The 25,352-nt window shown below is 44.2% G+C and overlaps 1 protein-coding gene across 1 annotated transcript in view; it reads left to right on the top strand.

Annotated features, from left to right (window-relative positions):
• The window catches only part of si:dkey-97m3.1 (fatty acyl-CoA reductase), a 58,054-nt gene that overhangs the window by 5,695 nt on the left and 27,007 nt on the right, over positions 1–25,352 (top strand). The window contains exon 2 of the mRNA XM_014208183.3: positions 19,011–19,279. Within this exon, the coding sequence (XP_014063658.1) occupies positions 19,052–19,279 (228 nt within the window). The 5' untranslated portion in view covers positions 19,011–19,051. The remainder of the gene's footprint in view (positions 1–19,010; positions 19,280–25,352) is intronic.

Here is a 25,352-nt window from a genome sequence, read left to right as displayed (position 1 = left end):
TATGTATTTGTAGTGGGGGTGCCACAGGGTTCAATTCTCGGGCCGACTCTCTTCTCTGTATACATCAATGATGTCGCTCTTGCTGCTGGTGATTCTCTGATCCATCTCTACGCAGACGACACCATTCTGTATACTTCTGGACCTTCTTTGGACACTGTGTTAACTAACCTCCAGACGAGCTTCAATGCCATACAACTCTCCTTCCGTGGCCTCCAACTGCTCTTAAACGCAAATAAAACTAAATGCATGCTATTCAACCGATCATTGCCCGCACCATTCAGCATCACTATTCTGGACGGCTCTGACTTAGAATACGTGGATAACTACAAATACCTAGGTGCAGAGTCTATAGCAAGCGGCAACAGTGAGAGACTTGTTTTTGGAAAGGTTCATTTTTAGAAGTAGAAGCTCGAATTGTTTGGGTACAGACCTGGATAGTAAGACAGAACTCTGCAGGTTATCTTTGCAGTAGATTGCAACACCGCTCCCTTTGGCAGTTCTATCTTGTCGGAAAATGTTATAGTTAGGGATGGAAATTTCAAGGTTTTTGGTGGTCTTCCTCAGCCAGGATTCAGACACAGCTAGGACATCCGGATTGGTAGAGTGTGCTAGGGCAGTGAATAAAACAAACTTAGGGAGGAGGCTTCTAATGTTAACATGCATGAAACCAAGGCTTTAACAGTTGCAGAAGTCAACAAATGAGAGAGCCTGGGGGATGGGAATGGAGCTAGACACTGCAGGACCTGGATTCACCTCTACATCACCAGAGAAACAGAGGAGGAGTAGGATAAGGGTACGGCTAAAGGCTAACAGAACTGGACGTCTAGTATGTTCAGAACAGAGAGTAAAAGGAGCAGATTTCTGGGCACGGTAGAATATATTCAAGGCATAATGTACAGACAAAGGTATAGTAGGATGTGAATACAGTGGGGGTAAACCTGTGCATATAGTGATAAGGAAAGAGATATTGTCTCTAGAAATAGCATTTAACCTCTTACATCTAGACGTTCCGCTAGCGGAACACCTGCTCCAATATCCAATGATGGGCGTGGCGCGAAATACAAATTCCTCTAAAATCCGAAAACTTCCATTTTTCAAACATATGACTATTTCACAGCATTTTAAAGACAAGACTCTCATTAATCTAACCACACTGTCCGATTTCAAAAAGGCTTTACAGCGAAAGCAAAACATTAGATTATGTCAGCAGAGTACCCAGCCAGAAATAATCAGACACCCATTTTTCAAGCTAGCATATAATGTCACAAAAACCCAGAAGACAGCTAAATGCAGCACTAACCTTTGATGATCTTCATCAGATGACACACCTAGGACATTATGTTATACAATACATGCATGTTTTGTTCAATCAAGTTCATATTTATATAAAAAAACAGCTTTTTACATTAGCATGTGACGTTCAGAACTAGCATACCCCCCGCAAACTTCCGGGGAATTTACTAACAATTTTCTAAATTACTCACGATAAACGTTCACAAAAAGCATAACAATTATTTTAAGAATTATAGATACAGAACTCCTCTATGCACTCGATATGTCCGATTTTAAAATAGCTTTTTGGTGAAAGCACATTTTGCAATATTCTAAGTACATAGCCCAGCCATCACGGGCTAGCTATTTAGACACCCGGCAAGTTTAGCCTTCACCAAAATCAGATTTACTATTACAAAAGTTTGATTACCTTTTGTTGTCTTCGTCAGAATGCACTCCCAGGACTGCTACTTCAATAACAAATGTTGGTTTGGTCCAAAATAATCCATCGTTATATCCGAATAGCGGCGTTTTGTTCGTGCGTTCCAGAAACTATCCGAAATGGTAAATCAGGGTCGCGCGCATGGCACATTTCATGACAAAAAAATTCTAAATATTCCATTACCGTACTTCGAAGCATGTCAACCGCTGTTTAAAATCAATTTTTATGCAATTTATCTCGTAAAAAAGCGATAATATTCCGACCGGGAATCTCCTTTTCGGCAAACAGAGGAAAAAACACAAAGACGGGGGCGGCCAGTGCACGCGCCTAAGCCCACAGTCCCTTGATCGGCCACTTGAGAAAGGCGATAATGTGTTTCAGCCTGGGGCTGGAATGACGACATTCAGGTTTTTCCCGGGCTCTGAGAGCCTATGGAAGACGTAGGAAGTGTCACGTTAGAGCAGAGATCCTTTGTAATAGATAGAGATTAAATGCATATTCTAGTTTCTGGGCAGGACTAATAATCAGATTAAATCGGGTACGTTTTTTATCCAGCTGTGAAAATACTGCCCCCTAGCCATAACAGGTTAAACCAGGTGATGTCACTGCGTGTGTGGGAGGTGGAACTAAATTGTTAGCCGACGCGTTTTGAGCAGTGCTAGAGGCTCTACAGTGAAATAAAACAATAGTTACAAACCAAAACAGCAATGGACATGGCATGGTGGCGTTAGGAAGAGGCATGCGTAGCTGGGTCATCATACGAGTCCAGTGCGTGGCTTCAGGCAGCTAGCGGCACGGGGCTAGCAGGCTAACAGAAAGGCCTTAGAGGGACGACGCGACGGAGGAAAGTCTGTTGTGGCCTCCTCGTGCAGTTACACAGTTAATATGTCCGATGGGCCTCTTAAGCCAGCAGTCCAATGTGTTTTAGATAGCTAGCAGGCCGCGGATTAGCGGCTGTGTGTTCAGGGGACGTTAGCTGCTATAATTCCAGGTGGGGGAAAAAAAAATTGAATAATAAAAAAAAAATAGGTTCAGAGCTTACGGTATGAATAGGAATCCGGAGATATGGAGAAGAATAAGTCCGACTAGCTCTAGTTTGAGTCGCGCTGTACAGACTGGCGAGAGTTGTCCGGGATAAAGGTAGCTGATGACCGCTAGCAAAGGATAGCTGACTGCTAGCTAGTAGCTTCGGAATGTATTCGATGGGCCTCTTAAGCTAACAGTCCGTTGTGCTCTAGACAGCTAGCATTCAGGGGACGTTAGCTGTGAAGGTCGGAAGGTGAGAAGGTTCAGAGCTTGCGGTAGGAATCCGGGGATATGGAGAGAAAAATAGGTCCGGTATGCTCTGGTTGAATCGCGTTGTACAAACTGGCGAGAGCTTTCCGAGCTAAAGGTTAGCTGATGACCGTTAGCTGGCTAGCTTATGTTGGAGAGATTCCAGTAATAGAGGTAAAGAAAAATACTTTAGAGAAAAAGCAGGTCCACACCACATTGGGTGAGGCGGGTTGCAGGAGAGTATTTTGAAGTAAGGGGTTAGAAAAATATAAAAAGATATGCGAAGAAAAAGATATAAAAATATATATACATGGGACACGACAAGACGAAGGACCAAGACGTCTGACTGCTACGCCATCTTGGATGGGGGGGGGGTTGCATGAACTCCTCAACTATGTAACCGTAAATAACCTCCTAAAACAGATACTTAAAGGAGCAGTCAGAAGTTGCTACATCCATTTTTGGAGTTATACATTAATGATATGTATCCATTGAGCTTAGTTCAACTGTCGTATCCCATCAGAATGCAAAATATGAGCTTTTTTTACTCCAATGTTTGTAAACAAAGTAAATACAAACTAACACTATATCTTTAAAGAACATGCTTAAACCATGGATGGTCAGTCCTTAAATCCATAGCTCTGTCTTTGAATTTGAGACTGGTTACATTGCTCCAGCCCCCTGCTTTTTACCCATACAGTGGTGGGGAGACGCTTTGTTGTTATTTTAACTGCTGATTGCTACTTTTAATGACTCCAATAAAAAAGTGCTGAAGTAAAGGTAGACCTCAAACTTAACAGTCTCATATGTTGAATGCAAGGACCTGCATGCTGTTGGGATTGTCTATGAAGTGAATGAATAATGTAGGGAAATGCATAGGGAAGGAGAAGTGTAGTGTAATGTGTTTCCTGTGATGGGTTGAAGAGGTCAGGCACAGGAGCCATGTTAATGGGACTTGATGATGTGCTTCACCCCTAGTCAATACAAACACATTAGACTGAAGCAATGGGAAAGGAAACAACTTAGGCTACTTGCTTTGTAGGATGTTTATTACTGCTTTAGTTAACTTATTAGAGGCATACCTGTGATACCATTACTTTAACTTTGCTTCTGTTCTAATACAGTCCCATAATTAGTGTGACCATGTAATCTATTTAACTGGCTGATTTGGTTCTGTGTTTTTGGTTTTGTGTGATTTGTGTGCTCAGTGCCAGTGGAGATGCTAATCCTGTCAATGAGAGAGTTGGCACAGCAGGATGTGAGTAACACTAAACACACACTCTGTTAAATATGGCCCTATTCCCACTACGAGAGCTGAAGGAGAGTCTGAGGAACGGAGTGGCCAAAGAGATTTCTACTTTTCAATTCACACTACATGCATTCTTGGTCCACAGCTCAAATTGACCCTAAATATCAAAGTAGCCACTAAGTTAAGCAAAAATGATTTAATAATCCAAGCAACGTGTTTACTAAAACATATTACAATATTGAATAATGCAACCAAATCATGTGCAGATCATTTTTTACGATGTATCGTATCATATCGTTGTACCTGCACCAAAACTCCAGCTTTCTCTCCATCTTCTTTTAAAATAGGGAGCCAATTAGTTTTCTTATGGCTCTCTCTTGTCCCTCTGCAGCAGACATATGGTGAGCAATATGTTGGAAACACGTAGTCGCAATAAAATCACGTTATTGAATCGCAATACATATAGAATCGTGAGAATCGAAAGAATCACAATACATATCGTATCGGCACCTAAGCATCATGATAAAATTGTATTGTGAGCTCCCTGGCAATTCCCAGCCCTACAATTAAAGGGTTAATTTTCTCATCCGTACACATTAAATTAGCTGACAATACACAGCTAACTCCTGCTGGCTAGCTAACTAACAACATGCTTAATGATCAAGTAATGTTAGCATATCAATAATGAATATTTACTCCACCCATACGAATATAAAAGTACAGTAACGTTATATAGTATCCCTCCTATTATAATATGCAAAAGAACAATATAGGAGGAAGGTGGAATCCTATTACACTGGCTCTGACGCTCGTCATATGCGGCAGGGCTTGCAGGCGATAATGGATTACTAAGGGAAACCCAGCCATGAGTTGCCCAGCTATGCAGAACTCCCAAATTAGGAATATAACACTATGTCTTGAATGAAAACCCTTTTTTCTGGATGACTGTCTGATCTTGCTCTCCATGGCTGATGTGAGCCAATCATTTAAACAGGTTTAGAATCACAAGGCCGCCGGGCCAGACGGAATGCCAGGGCACGTTCTCAAAGCATGCGCAGACCAGCTAGCAAGTGTCTTCACAGACATTTTCAATCTCTCCTTGTCCCAGTCTGTAATCCCAACATGTTTCAAGCTGACCACCAATTTGCATACCACCCCAACAGATCCACAGATGACGCAATTTCAATTTCACTTCACACTGCCCTCTCCCACCTGAAGAAAAGAGGAAAAAACGATGTAAGAATACTGCTCATAGACTACAGCTCAGCATTCAACACCATAGTCCCCTCTAAGCACATCACCAAGCTAGGGACCCTAGGACTGAACCCCTCCTTCTGCAACTAGATCCAAGACTTCCTGACGGGCCGGCCCCAGGAGACGAGGGTAGGCAACAACACCTCCGCCACGCTGACCCTAAACACGGGGGCTCTCAGGGGTGTGTGCTTAGTTCCCTCCTGTGCTCTCTGTTTACCCACGACTGCGTAGCCACGCATGATTCAACACCATCATCAAGTTTGCTGACGACACAACGTGGTAGGCCTGATCACCGACGGCGATGAGTCTGCCTACAGGAAGGAGGCCAGTGACTTAGCAGTGTGGTGCCAGAGTGACAACCTCTCCCTCAACGTCAGTTAGACCAAGGAGCTGATCGTGGACTATAGGAGAAAGAGGGGAGAGGACGCCTCCATTCACATCGACGTGGCTGTTGTGGAACGGGTCAAGAGCTTCAAGTTCCTTGGCATCCACATCACTAAGGACATGGTCCACACACTCCCGCACAGTCGTGAAGAGGGCACGGCATCACCTCTTCCCCCTCAGGAAGCTGAAAAGATTTGGGATGGGCCCTCAGATCATCTACAGCTGCACCATCGAGAGCATCTTAACTGGCTGCATCACCGCTTGGTATGGGAAATGTACTGCCCTTGACCGCAAAGCGCTACAGAGGGTGGTGCAGACAGCCCGGTGCATCACTAGGGCCAAGCTCCTTGCCATCCAGGACCCTACATCAGGCGGTGTCAGAGGAAGGCCTGAAAAATTCAGAGACAGGCTCTGAGACAGCTTCTACCCCCAAGCCATAAGACTGCTAAATGTCCAGACTGCTAAATAGTCAATTAATGGTACCCCAAACTATCTGCACTCTCTATCTTGCACTGACCCTATGCACATTCACACAGGCCTGGGCAATTCCAGTCCTCGGGGACCTGATTGGTGTCACACTATTCCCCCATCCCTAGCAAACACCACTGATTTAAACTTTAAATGAAGATCATGATTAGTTTATTATTGGAGTCAGGTGTGTTAGCTGGGGATAGGGCAAAACTGTGACACCAATCAGGCTCCTGAGGCCTGGAGTTGCCCAGGCCTGCCGGACTAGACTTTATATGTGACTCACCACCTGGATTTGGTCTTGTATAGCAAAAATTGAAATTGGGTTTTTTACATTTGATGAAAGTAAAGACTCAGAGCTACAAAATGGTATATCATACACTGCATTCTTTAGGAACAACGGGAAAGTAATTCTGCTATGAAAGTTGATAAACTTGTAAACTCACTTTTGAGAAAATGGCCTTTGAATGTTTTGGTATCTAGTGAAGAGATCTTCTTTGTCTACACCCACTCAGCATCATTCACACCTTCTTAAGCTTTAACCCCACCCATCTCGTTTCGCTCTCGGAACGTTCAGAGTGCACACTTGACTCTCTGGCTGATGATTTGTTTACCTCTGCGATAACATGATAACAGCCTAACCAACTCCGCTGGCAACAATTTCATTACGCTTTTTTGCTGATGTTTATTGACACCGGCCGTATTCAACGTGTGTTGTACACTTTAGACATGTAGCTAGCTAGGTAAACAATGAACCTAGCTAGGTAAACAACATGTAAGATCACACACGTCACGTAACGTTAGCTAAAAAGCCAGTCAGCTAACGTTAGCTAGTTAAACAACAACGAACAAAGTGGCAAATCATGTCGTTACTACCCTGCATGAATCTGATGGGAGCTAACCAACCAGGTTCAATGTTAGCTAGCTAACATTAGGCTCTAACTAGCAAAGCAAACAGCTCTGGGATACGAAGAATAACGTCAGCTAGGGAGCCAGCCAGCTAACGTTAGCTAGCTAGCTAACAGTACAGTTTAGCTTGAAATGAAACCACTTTCTGTCAAAATTAGAAACATGTCATATCTGAAAATGTATCTAGGTAACACTAGACTATCTTACCCTAATACATCATCATGCATGATAGATGCGTCTCCCTGTCACAGATGCCATGCCACAGTTGTCCTTAGTTTGAAGATGTAATCCAGACAGGTGTTTTCTCCATCTCTTTAGCTACCATACACTAATTCCACTGATTTCAAAACTTGATCATCCAGAAAGTGGAGAGCAACTGTCTGCTGTCTTTTTCTGTGGCTTAACCAACAAGGCTTGTAATTTAATAATTGTATTCATATTTACAGATGGCGTACAAGTTTGTTATTAAGGCACATGAAGTTCATATGCTCCAGAAGGCATTTCTGCAAAAACAACGCATTATGTATTTTATTTTTTTAAACGTTAAAATGGCTCTCCTGTGAATTTGTGACTTGCGTCATACGCCTAGTTTCCTGAAACGGTTCACATATACACACCATATACACACTCACTCACTCACACACACTACATTGACACTCCCACACAAAACCCACACACATTCACATGTACTTCATACGCACACACACACATAACACACACACACAAATTGACCCAACACAAACACACATACATACATTACACACACGCACGTTCATAGACTTTTACACTCATAATTTGCTGCTGCTACTCTGTTCTTTATTTTACTCTTATTATTATCTATCCTGATGCCTAGTCACTTTACCCTGCATCAAATACCTCGTACCTCTGAACATTGATCTGGCACTGGTACTCCCTGTATATAGCTTAATTCTTGTGTATTTTATTTTACTCCTCTTGTGTTGCTATTTTTAGTTTTCAACTCTGCGTCGTTGGGAAGGGCTCGTAAGCAAGCATTTCACTGTAAAGTCTACACAAGTTGTATTTGGGCGCATGTGGCAAATAAAATATGATTTGTTATAGGCTACATAGCTAGGTAACGTTAGCTAGCAAGCTAGCTTGCTAAACAATATAATTTCTTAATTCTCACATAAACGTGATGGCTGTAGCTGAATGCTGACGTTTAGCTTAACCATAGCTTAGGTTTACACTAGCTACCGTATTAGAGTTATCTTAGAACAAACCAGGCTTCATTTTATCAATATCATGGAAGTCATTATATGAGGTAAAACGTTGATAATTCAGAGTTGCTTCCTAGCCTGGACCTCATTGGCTCAGTGCAGTCAAGCAAAAAAAAAAACAACTGAGATTTAAAAGTATGGCGACTATTTCAGAATGTATTTTAGGTAAAAACCCAATAAAACAAGTCTTAAAAATATGGTAAATGTCTGTACATTTCAGCTGTTTCAAAAACATTGCTATGCTATTACAATTTATACTGTAAGAGTGTTGGCTCAACGAGACAATTGTGTTTACACTGCCCTGCTTAGAGGGGGGAAACTTAGCAGTCGAGACATGACAAGTTCGCAAGTTTACATTGCAGTATATAGAAGACAAGGGTATTTTTTGTGAAAAGTCTTATAAGTCTGAAGACCCTCTTATAAGGAAACATTTTGTCATGAGTTCAAAAGAATGAAGGAAGGATCATTAAATAGCATTAGAGCAAGAGAAATAGACAGAATAGAAGAGAAAAGAAGCAGAGGAAAATACCAAGAAGAAAGGAGGAGAAGAAAGGAGGAGAACAAATGAGGCAGAGGAAAGAGGAAGGAAACGAAACGCTGTTCTTGCACCTGACCCACATCCCTCATGGGATACCCAGATTCCGCTGTGTCAGCACTAAAGGCCATTGTACCCAGTCCCTGTATTTATGAGCAGGGGAGGCAAGGGATCAAGGAGGGGACCTGTCAGACCCCAAGGATGAATGGCCTTTGGATGGGAAGGAGAGATGGGGGCGGGGGGCTGCCCAGCTGCCTGACACACTGTTAACAGTTCATTTGATGGAACATTTACGCCTCAAAGCAGAGATATAAATTCAACACTAGCTGCCTCCCTATGATGTCTGTGGACCTGTTGGCTGTTTCAGACCAGAGCCGTGTTGAAAAAAACAGGGTAGCGTTTGACATTTTCTGAACCGTACAAGGACACGGGTATTCTGTTTACAGAATATCATAAAGCATCATTGAGAAGAGGCACTGATTTTCCATCTCTAGACTGGGTTAAATGGGTTAAGAGAGGGAATGGAGACCAGGAGACCAATACAATAGTGTGTGTGTGTGTGTGTGGTGTGTGTGTGTGTGTGTGTGTGTGTGTGTGTGTGTGTGTGTGTGTGTGTGTGTGTGTGTGTGTGTGTGTGTGTGTGTGTGTGTGTGTGTGTGTGTGTGTGTGTGTGTGTGTGCGCGTGTGTGTGTGTCTGTACGCATACCTGAGTTATGAGACTGTTTAAATGTCGGCAGTGATGTTATCCCAAATGATGGCTATAGGCCAGTATGCTATAGGCTAAAGCTGCTCACAGCTTCTCTATACGGTAATGATAGAGCCACTCAGTCCATGTGATGACACACGCAAGGGTTTGACATCCTTGTGAATGTCTCAAGAATGTCTTACTCTCACCTGAATGTCTCAAGAATGTCTTACCCTCACCTGAATGTCTCAAGAATGTCTTACTCTCACCTGAATGTCTCAAGAATGTCTTACTCTCACCTGAATGTCTCAAGAATGTCTTACTCTCACCTGAATGTCTCAAGAATGTCTTACTCTCACCTGAATGTCTCAAGAATGTCTTACTCTCACCTGAATGTCTCAAGAATGTCTTACTCTCACCTGAATGTCTCAAGAATGTCTTACCCTCACCTGAATGTCTCAAGAATGTCTGTCACCCACTGGAAGAGCACCGTGAAGCTAACAACTTAATTGTCTGTGTTTGGAATATTTTCACAGTGTGAGATAAGTGGGACAAGACTTTATAGCAGTAGCGGTGCCTCTGAGAATAACCTTAGAAACAGCTGGGAGCTCACAGTAAGAGAGCAGTATTTATTTCATTTCTCACTCCGACCAGCCTTGTACCCAGCAGAAGGCCAAAGCTGATTGTATCCTCTTTTCCACAAACAACCAAATTAACACAACTGTAACAAGGGTCGTCTAAAGGGGACCAAGGCGCGGCGTGTAGAGTGCTCATATTTACTTTGTTAATGAAACACTTAACAAAAACAACAACGACCACCAACAGTTCCGTAAGGTAACACATACAAAACGGAAAACAACTACCCACACCCACACATGAAAAACAGGCTGCCTAAGTATGGCGTCCAATCAGAGACAACGATAGACAGCTGCCTCTGATTGGAAACCATACCTGGCCAAAACATAGAAAACAAAAACATTGAAATAGAAATCTAGAAACAGAAAACCAAAACCACCCAAAACACCCACCTGTCACGCCCTGACCACTCTACTATGGAAAATGACCTCTTACAAGGGCCAGGACGTGACAGTAACCCCCCCCCCAAAGGTGCAGACTCCGACTGCACCCAAACAAAACCCAACAAAAACAACCCCAAACACAAAGGGAGGGCAGGGAGGGTGACAAAAGTCTATGGCGGCTCATGTGCTACACCCAGAACCTTCCTCTCCCTCCGATCATCCAGCAACGGAGGTGGCTCCGGCTCAGGGCGTAACCCCCGTTCCGCCCGCAGATCCCTCCGCTTCTGTAACACTGGCCTGTGGATCATTATCGGAGGAATCGGACTGTAGATCATTACCGGAAGCTCTGTGCTGTAGACCACCGCTGGAGGTTTCGACCTACAGGCCGCCGCCGGAGGTCGGGCTGCAGGCCGCCGCGGAGGCTCGGACTGGGGAGCGTCGTCGGAGGCTCCGGACTGGGGAGCGTCGTCGGAGGCTCCGGACTGGACGCGCAGCGCTGCGCCCGGAGGCTCCGGACTGAAGAGCGTCGCCGGGCTCCGGACGGGCGTCGCGGAGGCCCAGCTGAAGAGCGTCGCTGGAGGCTCTGAACTGAGGAGTGTCGCTGGAGGCTCTGAACTGAGGAGTGTTGCTGGAGGCTCCGGACGGAAAAGCGTCGCCGGAGGCTCCGGACTGGGAGGCGTCATAATAGGTTCCAGACTAGTGACCGTTGCTGCTGGCTCCATGCCATGGATCATCTCTACAGGTTCCGCACCAAGGATCATCACTGGAGGCTTCTTACCATGGATTATCTCTACAGGTGCCGGGCTATGGATTATTCCTACAGGCTTCGTGCCATGGTTTATCTCTACAGGCTCCGGACCGTTTATAATCCCTCCAGGCTTTTTGCCAAGGATTATTTCTTCAGGTTCAGGCCATGGATTACCTCTTCAGGCTTCGTGCCATGGAATATCCCTACAGGCTCCGGGCCATGGATCATCACTAGAGGCTTAGTGCCCTGAATCATCTCTACAGGCGTCAGACCATCGATTATCACTGGAGGCTTTGTACGTGGAGCAGGAACCGGTCTCACCGGACTGGGGAGACGCACTGAGGACCGAGTGCTCAAAGCAGGCACCGGCCGTACTGGGTTATGGATGCGCACTGGAGGGAGAGTGCGAAGAGCAGGCACAGGACGTACTGGATTCTGGATGCGCACTGGAGGGAGAGTGCGAAGAGCAGGCACAGGACGTACTGGATTCTGGATGCGCACTGGAGGGAGAGTGCGAAGAGCAGGCACAGGACGTACTGGATTCTGGAAGGCACGCTGGAGGGAGAGCTCGAGGAGCAGGCACAGGACGTACTGGGCTATGGAGGCGCACTGGAGAGATTGATTGGTGTCATACTTTCGCCCTAGCTATCACACCTGACTACAAAAATCAACTAATCATGGTTTTCAGTTTAGAATGCAATTTGTTTAATGAGCTGTGTTTTCTAGGGATGGGGTAAAAGTGTGAAACCTCTCCGGCCCCCAAGGACTGGAGTTGCCCATCCCTGATCTAGCCTAACCCCCTTCCTGCTTTTTACCATCTGAAGCCTCCCAACTTGAGCTAAGAGTTTTCTTCTGGACTAGGATTGTGGTCAGGAAAAACTCCCGGTTCTTACTTTCAACCCTCTATTTCCATCTTACCTATTAGGTAACTGGTGACTTGACCAGGAAAAACTCCTGGTCTTATCATGGCCTATAGTCACAATGTAAGACCAATAGATGGAATACAGACAGCTTGTCAATGACACCCAATGTTCGTTCATTATAGACCGTGCTGGCAGCAGTCAAGGCCCCTCCATCATTTAGTGTGTAGTAGTACGTTGATGTGTTGTTGTGCACATGTCCATGTCCCTCCATCTCCTGTTCACTGTAACGCGACTCTCCACTCAATGCTTGATTAAACTAATCAGTCTGCCTGGGTCACGACTCCTGGCTTCAGGCTGGTCTCATGATTACTCAGGGCCTGTCACTCAAGTCAAGGCTGGAAATAGACTTCACTTTCATGCATCCCTCATGTCAATAGTAGAAATCTATCATATAGGCATCAGTTGACAGGGAGAAATGGAATAAGTGAATTATTGATCAGTCACCCCAGATCTAAAAGCACTTGATTTGAAGCTTCTGCAGTGATGCAGGAAACATTGAGAAGTCGGTGGTTATGGCTGCAACGATATCTCTTTTTCCACATTAGGGGATTGAGTCACTGGCCCACAGTCCAAGCCTGTGATGAATGGGTTCTAACTAAGCAGCCCCCTGTTAGCCTGACATGCTAACTGTTCACCATCTTAGTAATGAGTCTTTGGGGTGAATTAGGGCCTGTTCCCATCAGCACCTTGTCTCTGTGTGGCAGCCTAGGGACAGGTGGGACTGCTCAAACTAGTTATTATACACAGCAGGATGTTCTACTGCTGACTCTCCACTTCCTGATGTGATGTAGGACCAAGACTATTCCTGTGTTTGCTGTAGCATGGTTTAATTATGTAATGCCTGTAGAAGGCATGCAGGTGTTTTGTGTTTTTTTTATGTCACAGACATTTTACTTGTGTGTGTGTGTGTGTGTGTGTGTGTGTGTGTGCGTGTGTGTGTGTGGGTGTGGGTGTGGGTGTGGGGTGTGTGGGGGGGGGGGGGGGGGGGACAGGACTACCAGTGCGTGTGTGTGTTTTTATGGGATCACATACTTTTGGTCTGTGTGGCTTTCAAAATGTCATGCGATTGAGTGGATGTGTCCATTATGGAAACACATGAACATATAGGCTTGTATTTTACTGTATGTATGATATATTATTACTGTCATATTCAATATTTTAACATGATTAAACCCTAAACATTATACCCACACGTTAGGCGGGTTGTCTTTAGAATGGACACAGATATCTTCGATCCTATAGGCTAATGAGCAAGGAAGCTGTGGTAGCTGTCACTCACCTTATAGGGTCTTTGGACTAGTGCCAAGGTGCCATGATATCCTGTGCCTGGCCTGTCTGACCCAGACCAGGGTGATGCAGTACAGTGAGCAGAGGCCAGGTCTGGGTCTGGACCAAAGGCAAATAGAAACCATGTACCCAGCCTCTGTCACTCACTGTCAGGGGTAGTGTAATTACAGAATCTTTTAGATCACAGATAACGTAACGATATACACACAATCAATCTACCGGTACATGAGTTCCATAGAGGACACCTGAATCTGACAGTAGGCTTGTGGAAACAGCAAAGTGTGAGTCTATGGGCCAAGCACTATACTGGAAATGTGACATCATAAAATAACAACCGTCTCCTTAGCCCAGGTTTACTGTGTATCTATAGAGTGGAGGGAAAACTAGAAATGAAATTACTAAATGAAATTGATTATTACATTAAATTAATCACATATAGGCTTATAAAAGAAAGAGCTTAAAGCTTTTTGCACAGCTAATGCAATTAAATCAAACTATTTTGGCAATTAAACACCCACACATGCAAGGCAACAAAAAACTAAGCAGGAAAATCTCCTGACCGAATGTTTTTGTGGGGTAAATAATATAATGTCATCTCCTGACAGAATGTTTTTGTGGGGTAAATAATATAATGTCATCTCCTGACAGAATGTTTTTGTGGGGTAAATAATATAATGTCATATCCAACGAGAGCCCTTGACTGTCACTTATTGGTGAAAGGCTTTTGTGGATTGCTTTGTGTTTTGACTTCAAAGTGATGTTTGTTTACAGTATTATGACCTAGATAGCAGGAAGTAGAGGCTGCGGTTACAAAAAATTGAAAAAAAATTGAAAAAATTGAAAAAGGCCCAAGACATGGATGCTTCAGTAACAGTGGAGGGTTGTGTCTGGGTTACTGACACTGTTGTGTCTCCTGGGAATGGTGAATGACCAGCATTGGATTGTCAGGGAATGTCAGTCTATCCTGTTAGCGGTCCACTGAATTTCCACCATCTTGAAATTGATGTGTGTCCTGGGCTGAAAACCAACTCATTGTGCTTCTTAGTTTGCTCGTTAGCATTCTCATGTAGCTTCTTTTCCCTCTAGTCATACGCAGGCTAAACCACAGGATTATGTTCATCCATCTTTTTTTCTTTAAGGTGTAATTTGTTGAAACGTTAATCACTTCTTTAATCTAATGACCAGTATATTACTCCACCATTCAGCCCCTCAGGCCAAAGAGCACAGTATAGCAAGACAGAGAAAGGGAGAACTCATTTCCTCTTTTGGCAAAACCAGAAGGCCTGCAAAACAGACAGGCAGACTGACAGTCTGTGGCTGTGGAATAGCCCCTATGTACTTCCTGGGTTCCAGGGAGTGCACGATGCCAGGTTGTTGGATGAGATAGGGCTGTTGGCGGCCGGTGCCCGCTGCTGCCTGAAACCCAGGTGGTTGGTGCGGCTGTGTTTACTGTTGTGGGTGGTGCTCTTTGGTTGAGCAGCCTCCAAGGCATTGGTTCTCAGGGGAGAGTGGCTGTTTTTGTGAAAAAGGCTGCTGACTTCTCTTTTGTGATGTTGGGCACTGCCCGTTCTTAGTAGACTAATGTCGCCTTAATTATTGCCAGTCACAGTGTTCCTCTTTCTGATTCTTTCTCTGTTCTCTGTTGACCTGGCTTTGGACCGTGTTCATTTCTCAGACGACGGGCAGCCAGTGAGGCTGTAGTGTGTGTGTTTGGGTTTCCAAGGCTCCACTCTACTGACCGACCAATGGCAGATTGATGTGCTTAAAGGCTGTAAGGCCCTCGGTGGCAGAATACCACTGAGCAACGCCGTGACTCCAACAGCTGTCTTCCAAAAACAGGCACAGACCTCCTGGTGAGAGGAGCTGCCAAGGCAAAACACAGAAAAGCACTCGTTCAAAGGAAACGGCAGTAGCTGGATGCCTGACTAGAAAATCCTGCAGTGGAGGAGGATTTGTGCTGTAACTTTGGTAGCAGAAAAGTCTCACATCATCATTATGGAACTGTCTTTAAATGACTTTCTGAGGCTACATGGTACTTTGTCAAGAAGACACCGTACTTATCAGCAAACAAGTAGTTGACATCCTTCAGGGTTACAAAACAGGGAATGTGATGATGATGTCATTTAGTGACAGAGCTGTTTGGATCAAGTTAACACAGATTGACATCTCCAGAGCCTTACTTTGGCTGAGTCCTCTAAGTCTCGATCATACACATTATCGACCAGATAAATGATTTGGGGATTTATCCTGAGCCAGGATCAACCTCACCTTCCCTTGCTCCAAGCTGCATGTCTGTGATTGACAGCTCCCCTCTGCCCCCAGCCCCATGTGTTAAGACTGAGACTCTATTGCAGCAGGTGTCAGTGTCCATCTCCTTGGTGAAGGACATACCATAGCTGAGCAGACGTTTAGTGAAGGCAGTAGAGCCAGTCTCTCCCTATAGACCCAAACTACTGTAAGCAGTCACAGAGAGTATGGTGGTCTACAGATCATAGATAACCGTAGTTCCATACTGTGTGAGTGTTAGAGAGGCTATTCCTGTCAGCTCCTTCACTCTCCCACTCCAATCTACTTCTTGATGGGGAGAAGAGGAGCGAGCGGCTGCAGGCTGTGACCTGGATGGAATGCCCTGGCTGGACCGTGTGTGTGTGTGTGTGTGTGTGTGTGTGTGTGTGTGTGTGTGTGTGTGTGTGTGTGTGTGTGTGTGTTGTGTGTGTGTGTGTGTGTGTGTGTGTGTGTGTGCATTGTGAGGAGCTAATCCATAGTGACCTCCAGCTCCTCCCCCCTTTAGTCTCCCAAGAATCTCTGTGATTTACTGGAGCATAGAGCCGGAATGACATGACATCAAAGGAGGGACCTTGACCGTGACCCCCTTTTGGAGGGGCATTTAAAGAGGCCACTGTGGGGGAGAGAGGTTAGGGTCAGAGATGTGTGTTTGAGGGAGGGAGGTAGGTTTTTCTATATTTTCTCTGTTATCTTGGTCATTGCTTTGGGGGATGTAGTTCCGGTCCTTCAGCTTACACTGTTGGAAACCTGTGGCCCAGAGACCAGGAGAGAAGATGGAGAAGGATACAGAGAACCCACACATGGCTTCTCTAGCTTGAACACTTATCATGGTTGGTTGGCTGGCCCCACTAAACACTGACCAATCTTTGTGCCACTATTTGATGGTCATCATTTATAAGGCTGATAGGACACCAGTTTTGCAGGCTGGTTGACTGAGGCCAGGCCAGGAAGACAGGAAGTTGTCATCCGCTTTGGAGAGGCATGTGATATGTTGAATAGAATCACATTGAATAGCTGAAAGTAACTCCTCGAACTTTTCTAACGCAGGCTGCATTTGAAGTACATTTGGTGTGAGGTTGGGTTTATGTAGGCTACATTGACATCTGATTTGTCCAAAGGACACCATCATTTCAACGTGAAGCTAGGTATACTATCATTGGCCCATGGTTGATTGGATCTTTAGAAGTAACAACCATTAACCCTATAAATAGGATGCCAAATTCATGATATCAATAATACACTTTTAAACCATACCATTTTACCATCACCAAGTCAAATATGAAATTCAACATCATTTCATCCACCCTAGCGCAGCAGTGTGTGTGGGTATGTGCTATGCTTGGCATCGAATGTGAGATGAGACTCCTCAAACACACCATGAGGGTGCTGCTCTAACAGACCAAACCACCCGTGTACACACACACCCCCACCCTAGCCTGCAGCGGTCACAGATGTGTGTATCGTGCTGCGATGTTGTTCACCTCATATCTCATGCTGGTAAAGGTGTTAAGTACAGTAGGAGTGAGGGCATTGAGAGCAATAGTAAGGGTGTCTTTTTGTAGGCGCTAACGGAGACTAAGTCAACCATGGCTCGATGGCCAAAGCCTGTGGGGAAATGAATGGGGGTTTTGAAGGTTTTGGATAAACTCTGAAAATGTGTTCTGTGGTAAACACAGGCTTAAGAGATCTTCTACGTTTTGTTCTATGAGATCATCTTCATCAGCTAACGTTACTTTTTGTGAATTTTTGAAGCATTTATGTAATCAAATAAATCACAAAGCACATAAAGTCTTCATAATTCATATATGTCATGTTAACTGACTGATGTTATCTCATAGAACAAAACATGTGGCTCACTTGGTAGAGCATGGCACTTGCAGCACCAGGGTTGTAGGTTGGATTCCCGTGGGGGATCAGTATGAAACTGTATGCAGTGACTACTGTAAGTCGCTCTGGATAAGAGCATCTGCTAAAATGACTAAATCTCCTAAACCTGTTTCAACCTCAGACCTTATTTTCGGCGTTTATCCCAAAACCTCATTCTATCCCTTTTCATTACCTCCATAGGAATGGCTGAATGAACTAGAGGTAGAAAATGCTAACTCATTTCAGTTTTTTGGGACTACAAGCTGGCGAGCTCTATTGCTGACCTCGATATGTAGTTGGCTCTTTGGATGACTGCCCTGAGAAGGAAGGGGTTAATGATGCTCTTTGTACTGGCTTGGAAACTATCTTATAACCAAAGCTGGCTGACACTCTTCTGAATGGAGTAATAATGGTGCATTACCTTTACTACAGCTATAGGCTGTGATTGATTGCCTTATGAATATTCATGATCGCTGATAGACATGGCAGCTCTGCTTGTAGCTCCTAAGCAACTTTGCAGTATTTCGTTTTTTTTTTGTGTTATTTCTTACATTATTAGCCCAAAAGGTTTTTTGGGCGTTCATATTTATATATTTCTTAATTCCATTCTTTTACTTTTCGATTTGTGTATTGTTAGAAACTACTGCACTGTTGGAGCTAGGAACACAAGCATTTCTAGAAAAAGACAGGTGCAAGGGGAAAAACGCTGATAGGCTTGACGAACAAAACAAACTGGCAACAGACAAACAGAGAACACAGGTATAAATACACTGGGGATAATGGGGAAGATGGGCAACATCTGGAGGGGGGTGGAGACAAGTACAAAGACAGGTAAAACAGATCAGGGTGTGACAATTTCACTACATCCGCAATAACATCACAGACATGCTTGACCTTCCTGTCCTCCCCACTTACTCTGTCATTAACAAAGTGAGTCCCAGCTTTACTTCTCTCTACAGGTCTGTCACCTAATACTCAGCATTAATACGTACACAATACATACTGTAGGTTATGTCAAGAGTAATGAGTGTTGGCTCATGTAAAGAGACTCTGAGTCTGAACAGAGTTTAGTGCGGTTCTAATTTTCTCTCAGCCTCAGCTAATTGTCTCCTATCGTTTCTTCTCTCTCTCTCATGGTCGCTCCCTCCATCCCTCTATCTTTCTCTCTAGGAGCTGCCTTGTGAAGGCTGGGACCGGGACGAGCTACACAGATGGGAAAGACAGGAGAAGAGACAGGGGCAGACGGCAGCATGGCATCTATCGCTGACTACTACGCAGGCAAGAATGTGTTGATCACTGGCGCCACGGGCTTCATGGGCAAGGTGCTGGTGGAGAAACTGCTGCGGTCCTGTCCAAAGGTCCGAACCCTCTACCTCCTGGTCAGGCCCAAAGCTGGACAGTCCATGCAGGAACGGGTCAGCGACATGATGAAGTGCAAGGTGAGGGGCACAACTCAAAGTTTTAGTACACTACTAGGCTGTAGTACACTAGGCTGTCGTACACTATACCAGGGGGTGAATCTAGTCTAAAGAAGTTCCTTCTCATGATGTCATCCTATTGATCTGCACTGATCTGAAGTGAAGGCAAACTGTATAATTCATCTGTTTCCTGTTGGCTTTGTGCCACATGCAGGATGATTGGGTTAGGTGTTTTGTATTCTTGCAGCTTTGTGTTTATTGAAACATTGCTTGATGTTGTGAGAGAAATGTCCCAATGAACAATATATAAAATGGTTTTATGTTGTTTTATGACTGTTGCCAGTGAAGTTCAAGTGGACTATCCAAACCATACGAGCCTACTCACCTACAGAGAGATAAAGGGACGAGAGAGAAAGGGAGAGAAAGAAAGAGGGAGGGAGAAAGGGATGGGAAAAGACTGTGTTGGGCTTAATGAGCTCTGATAGATTGAGACTGGGAGAGTATTGACGTGTTCACAAATGCATGCTGAAGCATCGGGGCTCGGTTTTACTCTCTGCTGCTACTGATGTTGTTATTGCACTCTAACTGAAAACACACACACACACACAGATAATTAACTCTGTCTACAATGGAGGCACCAGTTAATGGTGTCTTAATTAACTCTCCAATGAGAGAGAGAGAGAGAGAGAGAGAGAGAGAGAGAGAGAGAGAGAGAGAGAGAGAAGAAGAGAGAGAGAGAGAGAGAGAGAGAGAGAGAGAGAGAGGAGAGAGAGAGAGAGAGAGAGAGAGGAGACGAGAGAGAGAGAGAGAGAGACGAGAGAGGAGAGAGGAGAGAGACGAGAGAGAGAGAGAGAGAGAGAGAGAGAGATTCTACCTTTGAATTCAAACGCCCAGAATGTGTCTTCACACACCAGAGAAAGGATAACAACTTGGTGTTCATCAAACACAGTAGTCGGTTTGTGCAGTTGACAACACTAGCCAGCCAAACAAGACAGTGAGGAAGGAGAGGATAAAGAAACAGACTGGCTGCCATGTCTAGCCTAATCAAACCAGACCATTCAAAGGAATGTGTTTAACTACGGCTGTATAAAGCATTTCCCTCCAATTGTTATTCATGTCACTGTTGCAGTCTGCATAGTCTCTCATGACAGTCTTAACAACAGAGCACACTTGAGATTCTGGGTGCCGAGACTACAGTCTCTGTATTATCCGTCTTAGACAGAGGTTTTTCTTTACAAACGAGGATTCTATAGGATGAATGCTCTCGGCCCGTTCCAGCCTTATGGATATTGAATGTCACTCAGAACACTTGTTGCTAGGTAACGGCCAAACCGAGCGTCTCTGTGGGCTTCGTTAAAAGCATGTTATCAGGCGCTGTGACCTGGAAAAGGACATCCAGATAGACATCTGATTGATTTGACTCTCTTCTGATATGCCTTGACCATTAAAGAATAGGCCTAGAAATGAGCTGTTGTCTGGTTAGTTGAGTTCTGTGAATTGCAGGACATTGGATGTAATGTAAAGTGTGATAGATATGCATAAGGGGTAACAGTGCCTTAGTTGAGGCTTTTTTTGCATGCCTTCTCCCACTAATAGGCTGCTCTTCTGTTATATTCTAGACAAAGAATAACTTTATTTAGAGCTGAAACAGAGCTTTAGCCCAGCGTGTTCTCGTCAGAGTGCAGATCTGTGTGGGAGAGGTGGGGGATGCTGGAATGCTAGAGGGGCAAGAAGGGGAATCTGCTGGAATTCTGCTGACTGGGCTTGGGTCTGAGTGGGGTGATGACCCTGGCCAATATGTTCTGTACTGAGAATTGGTCAGTGGAAGAGGAGTGGTCTTTAGTTTGGTGGGATGTGGTTGGTGGAATCTAGATGGCATCCTCCTCCATGGAGGGATGCTGAGTGATACACCTGTGTGTGTGTGTGTGTGTGTGTGTGTGTGTGTGTGTGTGTGTGTGTGTGTGTGTGTGTGTGTTCGTGTACCTTATTAGTTGCTGACTCCAGCAGTCATCTGGATCTCACCAAGGGAGGAACAGAACAGCTGCCCTGGTGTACTGCACCCCAGAACTTCCCATCTTCTGTTCTCATGTTTAGTAACACCATACCTCAGCTATTACCACACCTCTTTATCAAACAGTCTAGTGGATGTGGAAATGTAACTGATTGTTGGTTCTCCGTATTTGTTCAAACTTGTACTCAGTTATCAGAGGGGAGGAGGAGGGCAGGGAGGGGGTTGAACCAGGCCTCTACTGAACAACTGTTGTGTTGTTCTTGTTTTGGTAAAGAACAGTCATCTCTCTCTTTGTCCTCCTCTTGTCTTGCTCTGAATGAAGGGTACATTGTGTGACTGACGGAGCAGCAGGGAAGCAAGGGCGTGGTGATATACTGTGTCTTCTGCCCCACAACAACTGTTCCCCGGGCGCTGATGACGTGGATTAAAGCAGCCCCCCCGTACCTCTCTGATTCAGAGGGGTTGGGTTAAATACAGAAGACACATTTCAGTTGAATGCATTCAGTTGTGCAACTGACTCGGTATCCCCTTCCCCCTTCCACTGTGTGTGTGTGTGTGTGTGAGCGTGTGTGTGTGTGTGTGTGTGTGTGTGTGTGTGTGTGTGTGTGTGTGTGTGTGTGTGTGTGTGTGTGTGTGTGTGTGTGTGTGTGTGCGTGTGCGTGTGTGTGCGTGTGTGTGAGAGCGATAAATTACATTTGGCCTTTCATTTTGTCTCCCTGACCGACCCTGATCACTGTGGTGAGATCACTGTGTCACACACACATTTAGGGCAGGGTGGATATCACACTTCACCTATAGCTGTATAGCATATCACTGTCTCTGTCTCTGTCTCTCTGTCTTTCTCTCTCTGTCTGTCTCTCTCGCTCTTTCTCTGTCTCTCTCTCTGTCTCTCTCTCACCACACCTGACCACAGCCAGATGGATGTATATTTCTTAGAAAAAGCCTGTGGTTGTAGTGTAGGCTATGTGTTTTTCCTGTTTTAATCTTATCCCACAGTGCCAGTCAGGTCTGTCTGTTGGGACATGCCTAGAGCAATGTTCCGTCAAATTGTTTTTGGCACTGAGCAAATTTCAGTTCTGCTGAGCGCAAACTTGAACGTTGTGAAAATTCTGTGCAACTTCCAGCACGTGTTTACTGTGAACACTGAGGCTGTACCCGCCAAGTAGGCTACTGTGGCTATTTGATCATAATGCAGGCCTACCAGAGTGGCCTACCGTCAAAAATAATGGAGATAAAGCATCCCATAACATTTTAACATGGAAATAGCTGTTCTATCATTCAGCCTACAGTAGCAGCCAATGTGTGGTGTTCAGTGTAGGCCTGCATTCCATTAAACTTTTGATAAAAATGTGCAGGGGTTGATATTAAACTGGTCTCCTGAGTGGCGCAGTGGTCTAAGACACTGCAACTTGGTACAAGAGGTGTCACTGCAGTACCTGGTTTGAATCCAGGCTGCATCATATCCGGCTGTGATTGGGAGTCCAATAGGGTGGCGCAAAGTTGGCCCAGTGTTGTCCGGGGTAGGCCATCATTGTATATAAGAATTTGTTCTTAACTGACTTGCCTAGTTAAATACATTTTAAATTTTTTATCCACTTGTCCTTCAGACAAGGAGGTGACTGAAAATGTTGGTGTGTTGTTTGATGAAAGAAACCATTTTACAAAATAAAATGCATTATTTTTCCCATACCATTATTACAGAGAATCAGACAAATGATGCTACCCTCTGCCTATTGGCTACTTAGCTTATTCAAGCCTGTCTCAAAATACAACATTGATGTTGCAGTGACCGTCACGAGTCATGAAGGCAGTCAAATTCAATGTGACCGTTTAGTCACGGTAATTAGGCTTCTCCAAGCTCTGATGCTGCTGATGGTCATTAGTAGCCTACCTAACTTGCTAACTGCCTGGTACTCCAGACTCTATTGTCCCTCAAATCACAGTGTCATCAATGCAAATGTAATTACAAAACGAATCAAACACTTCATAAGAGCCCATGAGCTCATGTAGTGCAACATTTATATAGGCTATGCAATTGCATGAGAAAACAGAGTGATGGCCTCTATTAAAAAGAGGAGGCACCCATCAGCTTTTTATAGGCTAGGCCTACTTTATTTAGTTCTCAACATTCCTAATATTAAGCAAATATTAAGCACATTGCTTATCTTTAAAACCGGAGTATAGCCTACCTGGCATGAAAATGAACCACAGGAAAAGCGTCCTCCATTCGCTATTTAAGTGCAGAGATGACATGTATTTTTCCCCTACCACTGTTTGCATGATAATGGTCCATTCTAAATCAAAACAAATTTCACACATATATTATTTAGTACACAGTTGAAGTCGGAAGTTTACATACACTTTAGCCAAATACATTTAAACTCAGTTTTTCACAATTCCTGATATTTAATCCTAGTAAGAATTCCCTGTCTTAAGTCAGTTAGGATCACCACTTTAATTTAAGAATATGAAATGTCAGAATAATAGTAGAGAGAATGATTTATTTCAACGTGTATTTCTTTCATCACATTCCCAGTGGATCAGAAGTTTACATACACTCAATTAGTATTTGGTAGCATTGCCTTTAAATTGTTGAACTTGGGTCAAACGTTTCGGGTAGCCTTCCACAAGCTTCCCACAATAAGTTGGGTGAATTTTGGCCCATTCCTCCTGACAGAGCTGGTGTAACTGAGTCAGGTTTGAAGGCCTCCTTGCTCGCACACACTTTTTCAGTTCTGCCCACACATTTTCTATAGGGTTGAGATCAGGGCTTTGTGATGGCCACTCCAATACCTTGACTTTGTTGTCCTTAAGACATTTTGCCACAACTTTGGAAGTATGCTTGGGGTCATTGTCCATTTGGAAGACACATTTGTGACCAAGCTTTAACTTCCTGACTGATGTCTTGAGATGTTGCTTCAATATATCCACATCATTTTTCACCCTCATGATGCCATCTATTTTGTGAAGTGCACCAGTCCCTCCTGCATCAAAGCACCCCCACAACATGATGCTGCCACCCCCGTGCTTCACGGTTGGGATGGTGTTCTTTGGCTTGCAAGCATCCCCCTTTTTCCACCAAACATAACGATGGTCATTATGGCCAAACAGTTCTCTTTTTGTACATTTCTCCAAAAAGTATGATCTTTGTCCCCATGTGCAGTTGCAAACCGTAGTCTGGCTTTTTTTATGGCTGTTTTGGAGCAGTGGCTTCTTCCTTGCTGAGCGGCCTTTCAGGTTATGTTGATAAAGGACTCGTTTTACTGTGGATATAGATACTTTTGAACCTGTTTCCTCCAGCATCTTCACAAGGTCTTTTGCGGTTGTTCTGGGATTGATTTGCACTTTTCGCACCAAAGTACGTTCATCTCTAGGAGACAGAACGCATCTCCTTCCTGAGCAGTATGATGGCTGCGTGGTCCCATGGTGTTTATACTTGCGTACTATTGTTTGTACAGATGAACGTGGTATCATCAGGCGTTTGGAAATTGCTCCCAAGGATGAACCAGACTTGTGGAGGTCTACAATGTTTTTTCTGAGGTCTTGGCTGATTTCTTTTGATTTGCCCATGATGTCAAGCAAAGAAGCACTGAGTTTGAAGGTAAGCCTTAAAATACATCCACAGGTACACCTCCAATTGACTCAAATTATGTCAATTAGCCTTTCAGAAGCTTCTAAAGCCATGACATCATTTTCTGGAATTTTCCAAGCTGTTTAAAGGCACAGTCAACTTAGTGTATGTACATTTCTGACCCACTGGAATTGTGATACAGTGAAGTATAAGTGAAATAATCTGTCTGTAAACAATTGTTGGAAAAATTACTTGTGTCATGCACAAAGTAGATGTCCTAACCAACTTGCCAAAACTATAATTTGTTAACAAGAAATTTGTGGAGTGGTTGAAAAACAAGTTTTAATGACTCCAACCTAAGTGTATGTAAACTTCCGACTTCAACTGTATGTAAAGATTAAATCAGGAATAGTCTGATGGGTGCAATATTAGCCTATCACATTTGAATGATATATTATCAATTGTGAATGATGCCCAGCATAAGAAACAATGCCTTTTATAAATTACTTTTT

Source organism: Salmo salar, chromosome 07 (assembly GCF_965601325.2).
Source record: "Salmo salar chromosome 07, fSalSal1, whole genome shotgun sequence".
In the NCBI taxonomy this organism is placed as follows: Eukaryota; Metazoa; Chordata; class Actinopteri; order Salmoniformes; family Salmonidae; genus Salmo; species Salmo salar.
Note: the sequence above shows the minus strand (reverse complement) of the source record. Positions and strands in the feature narration are given on the sequence as shown.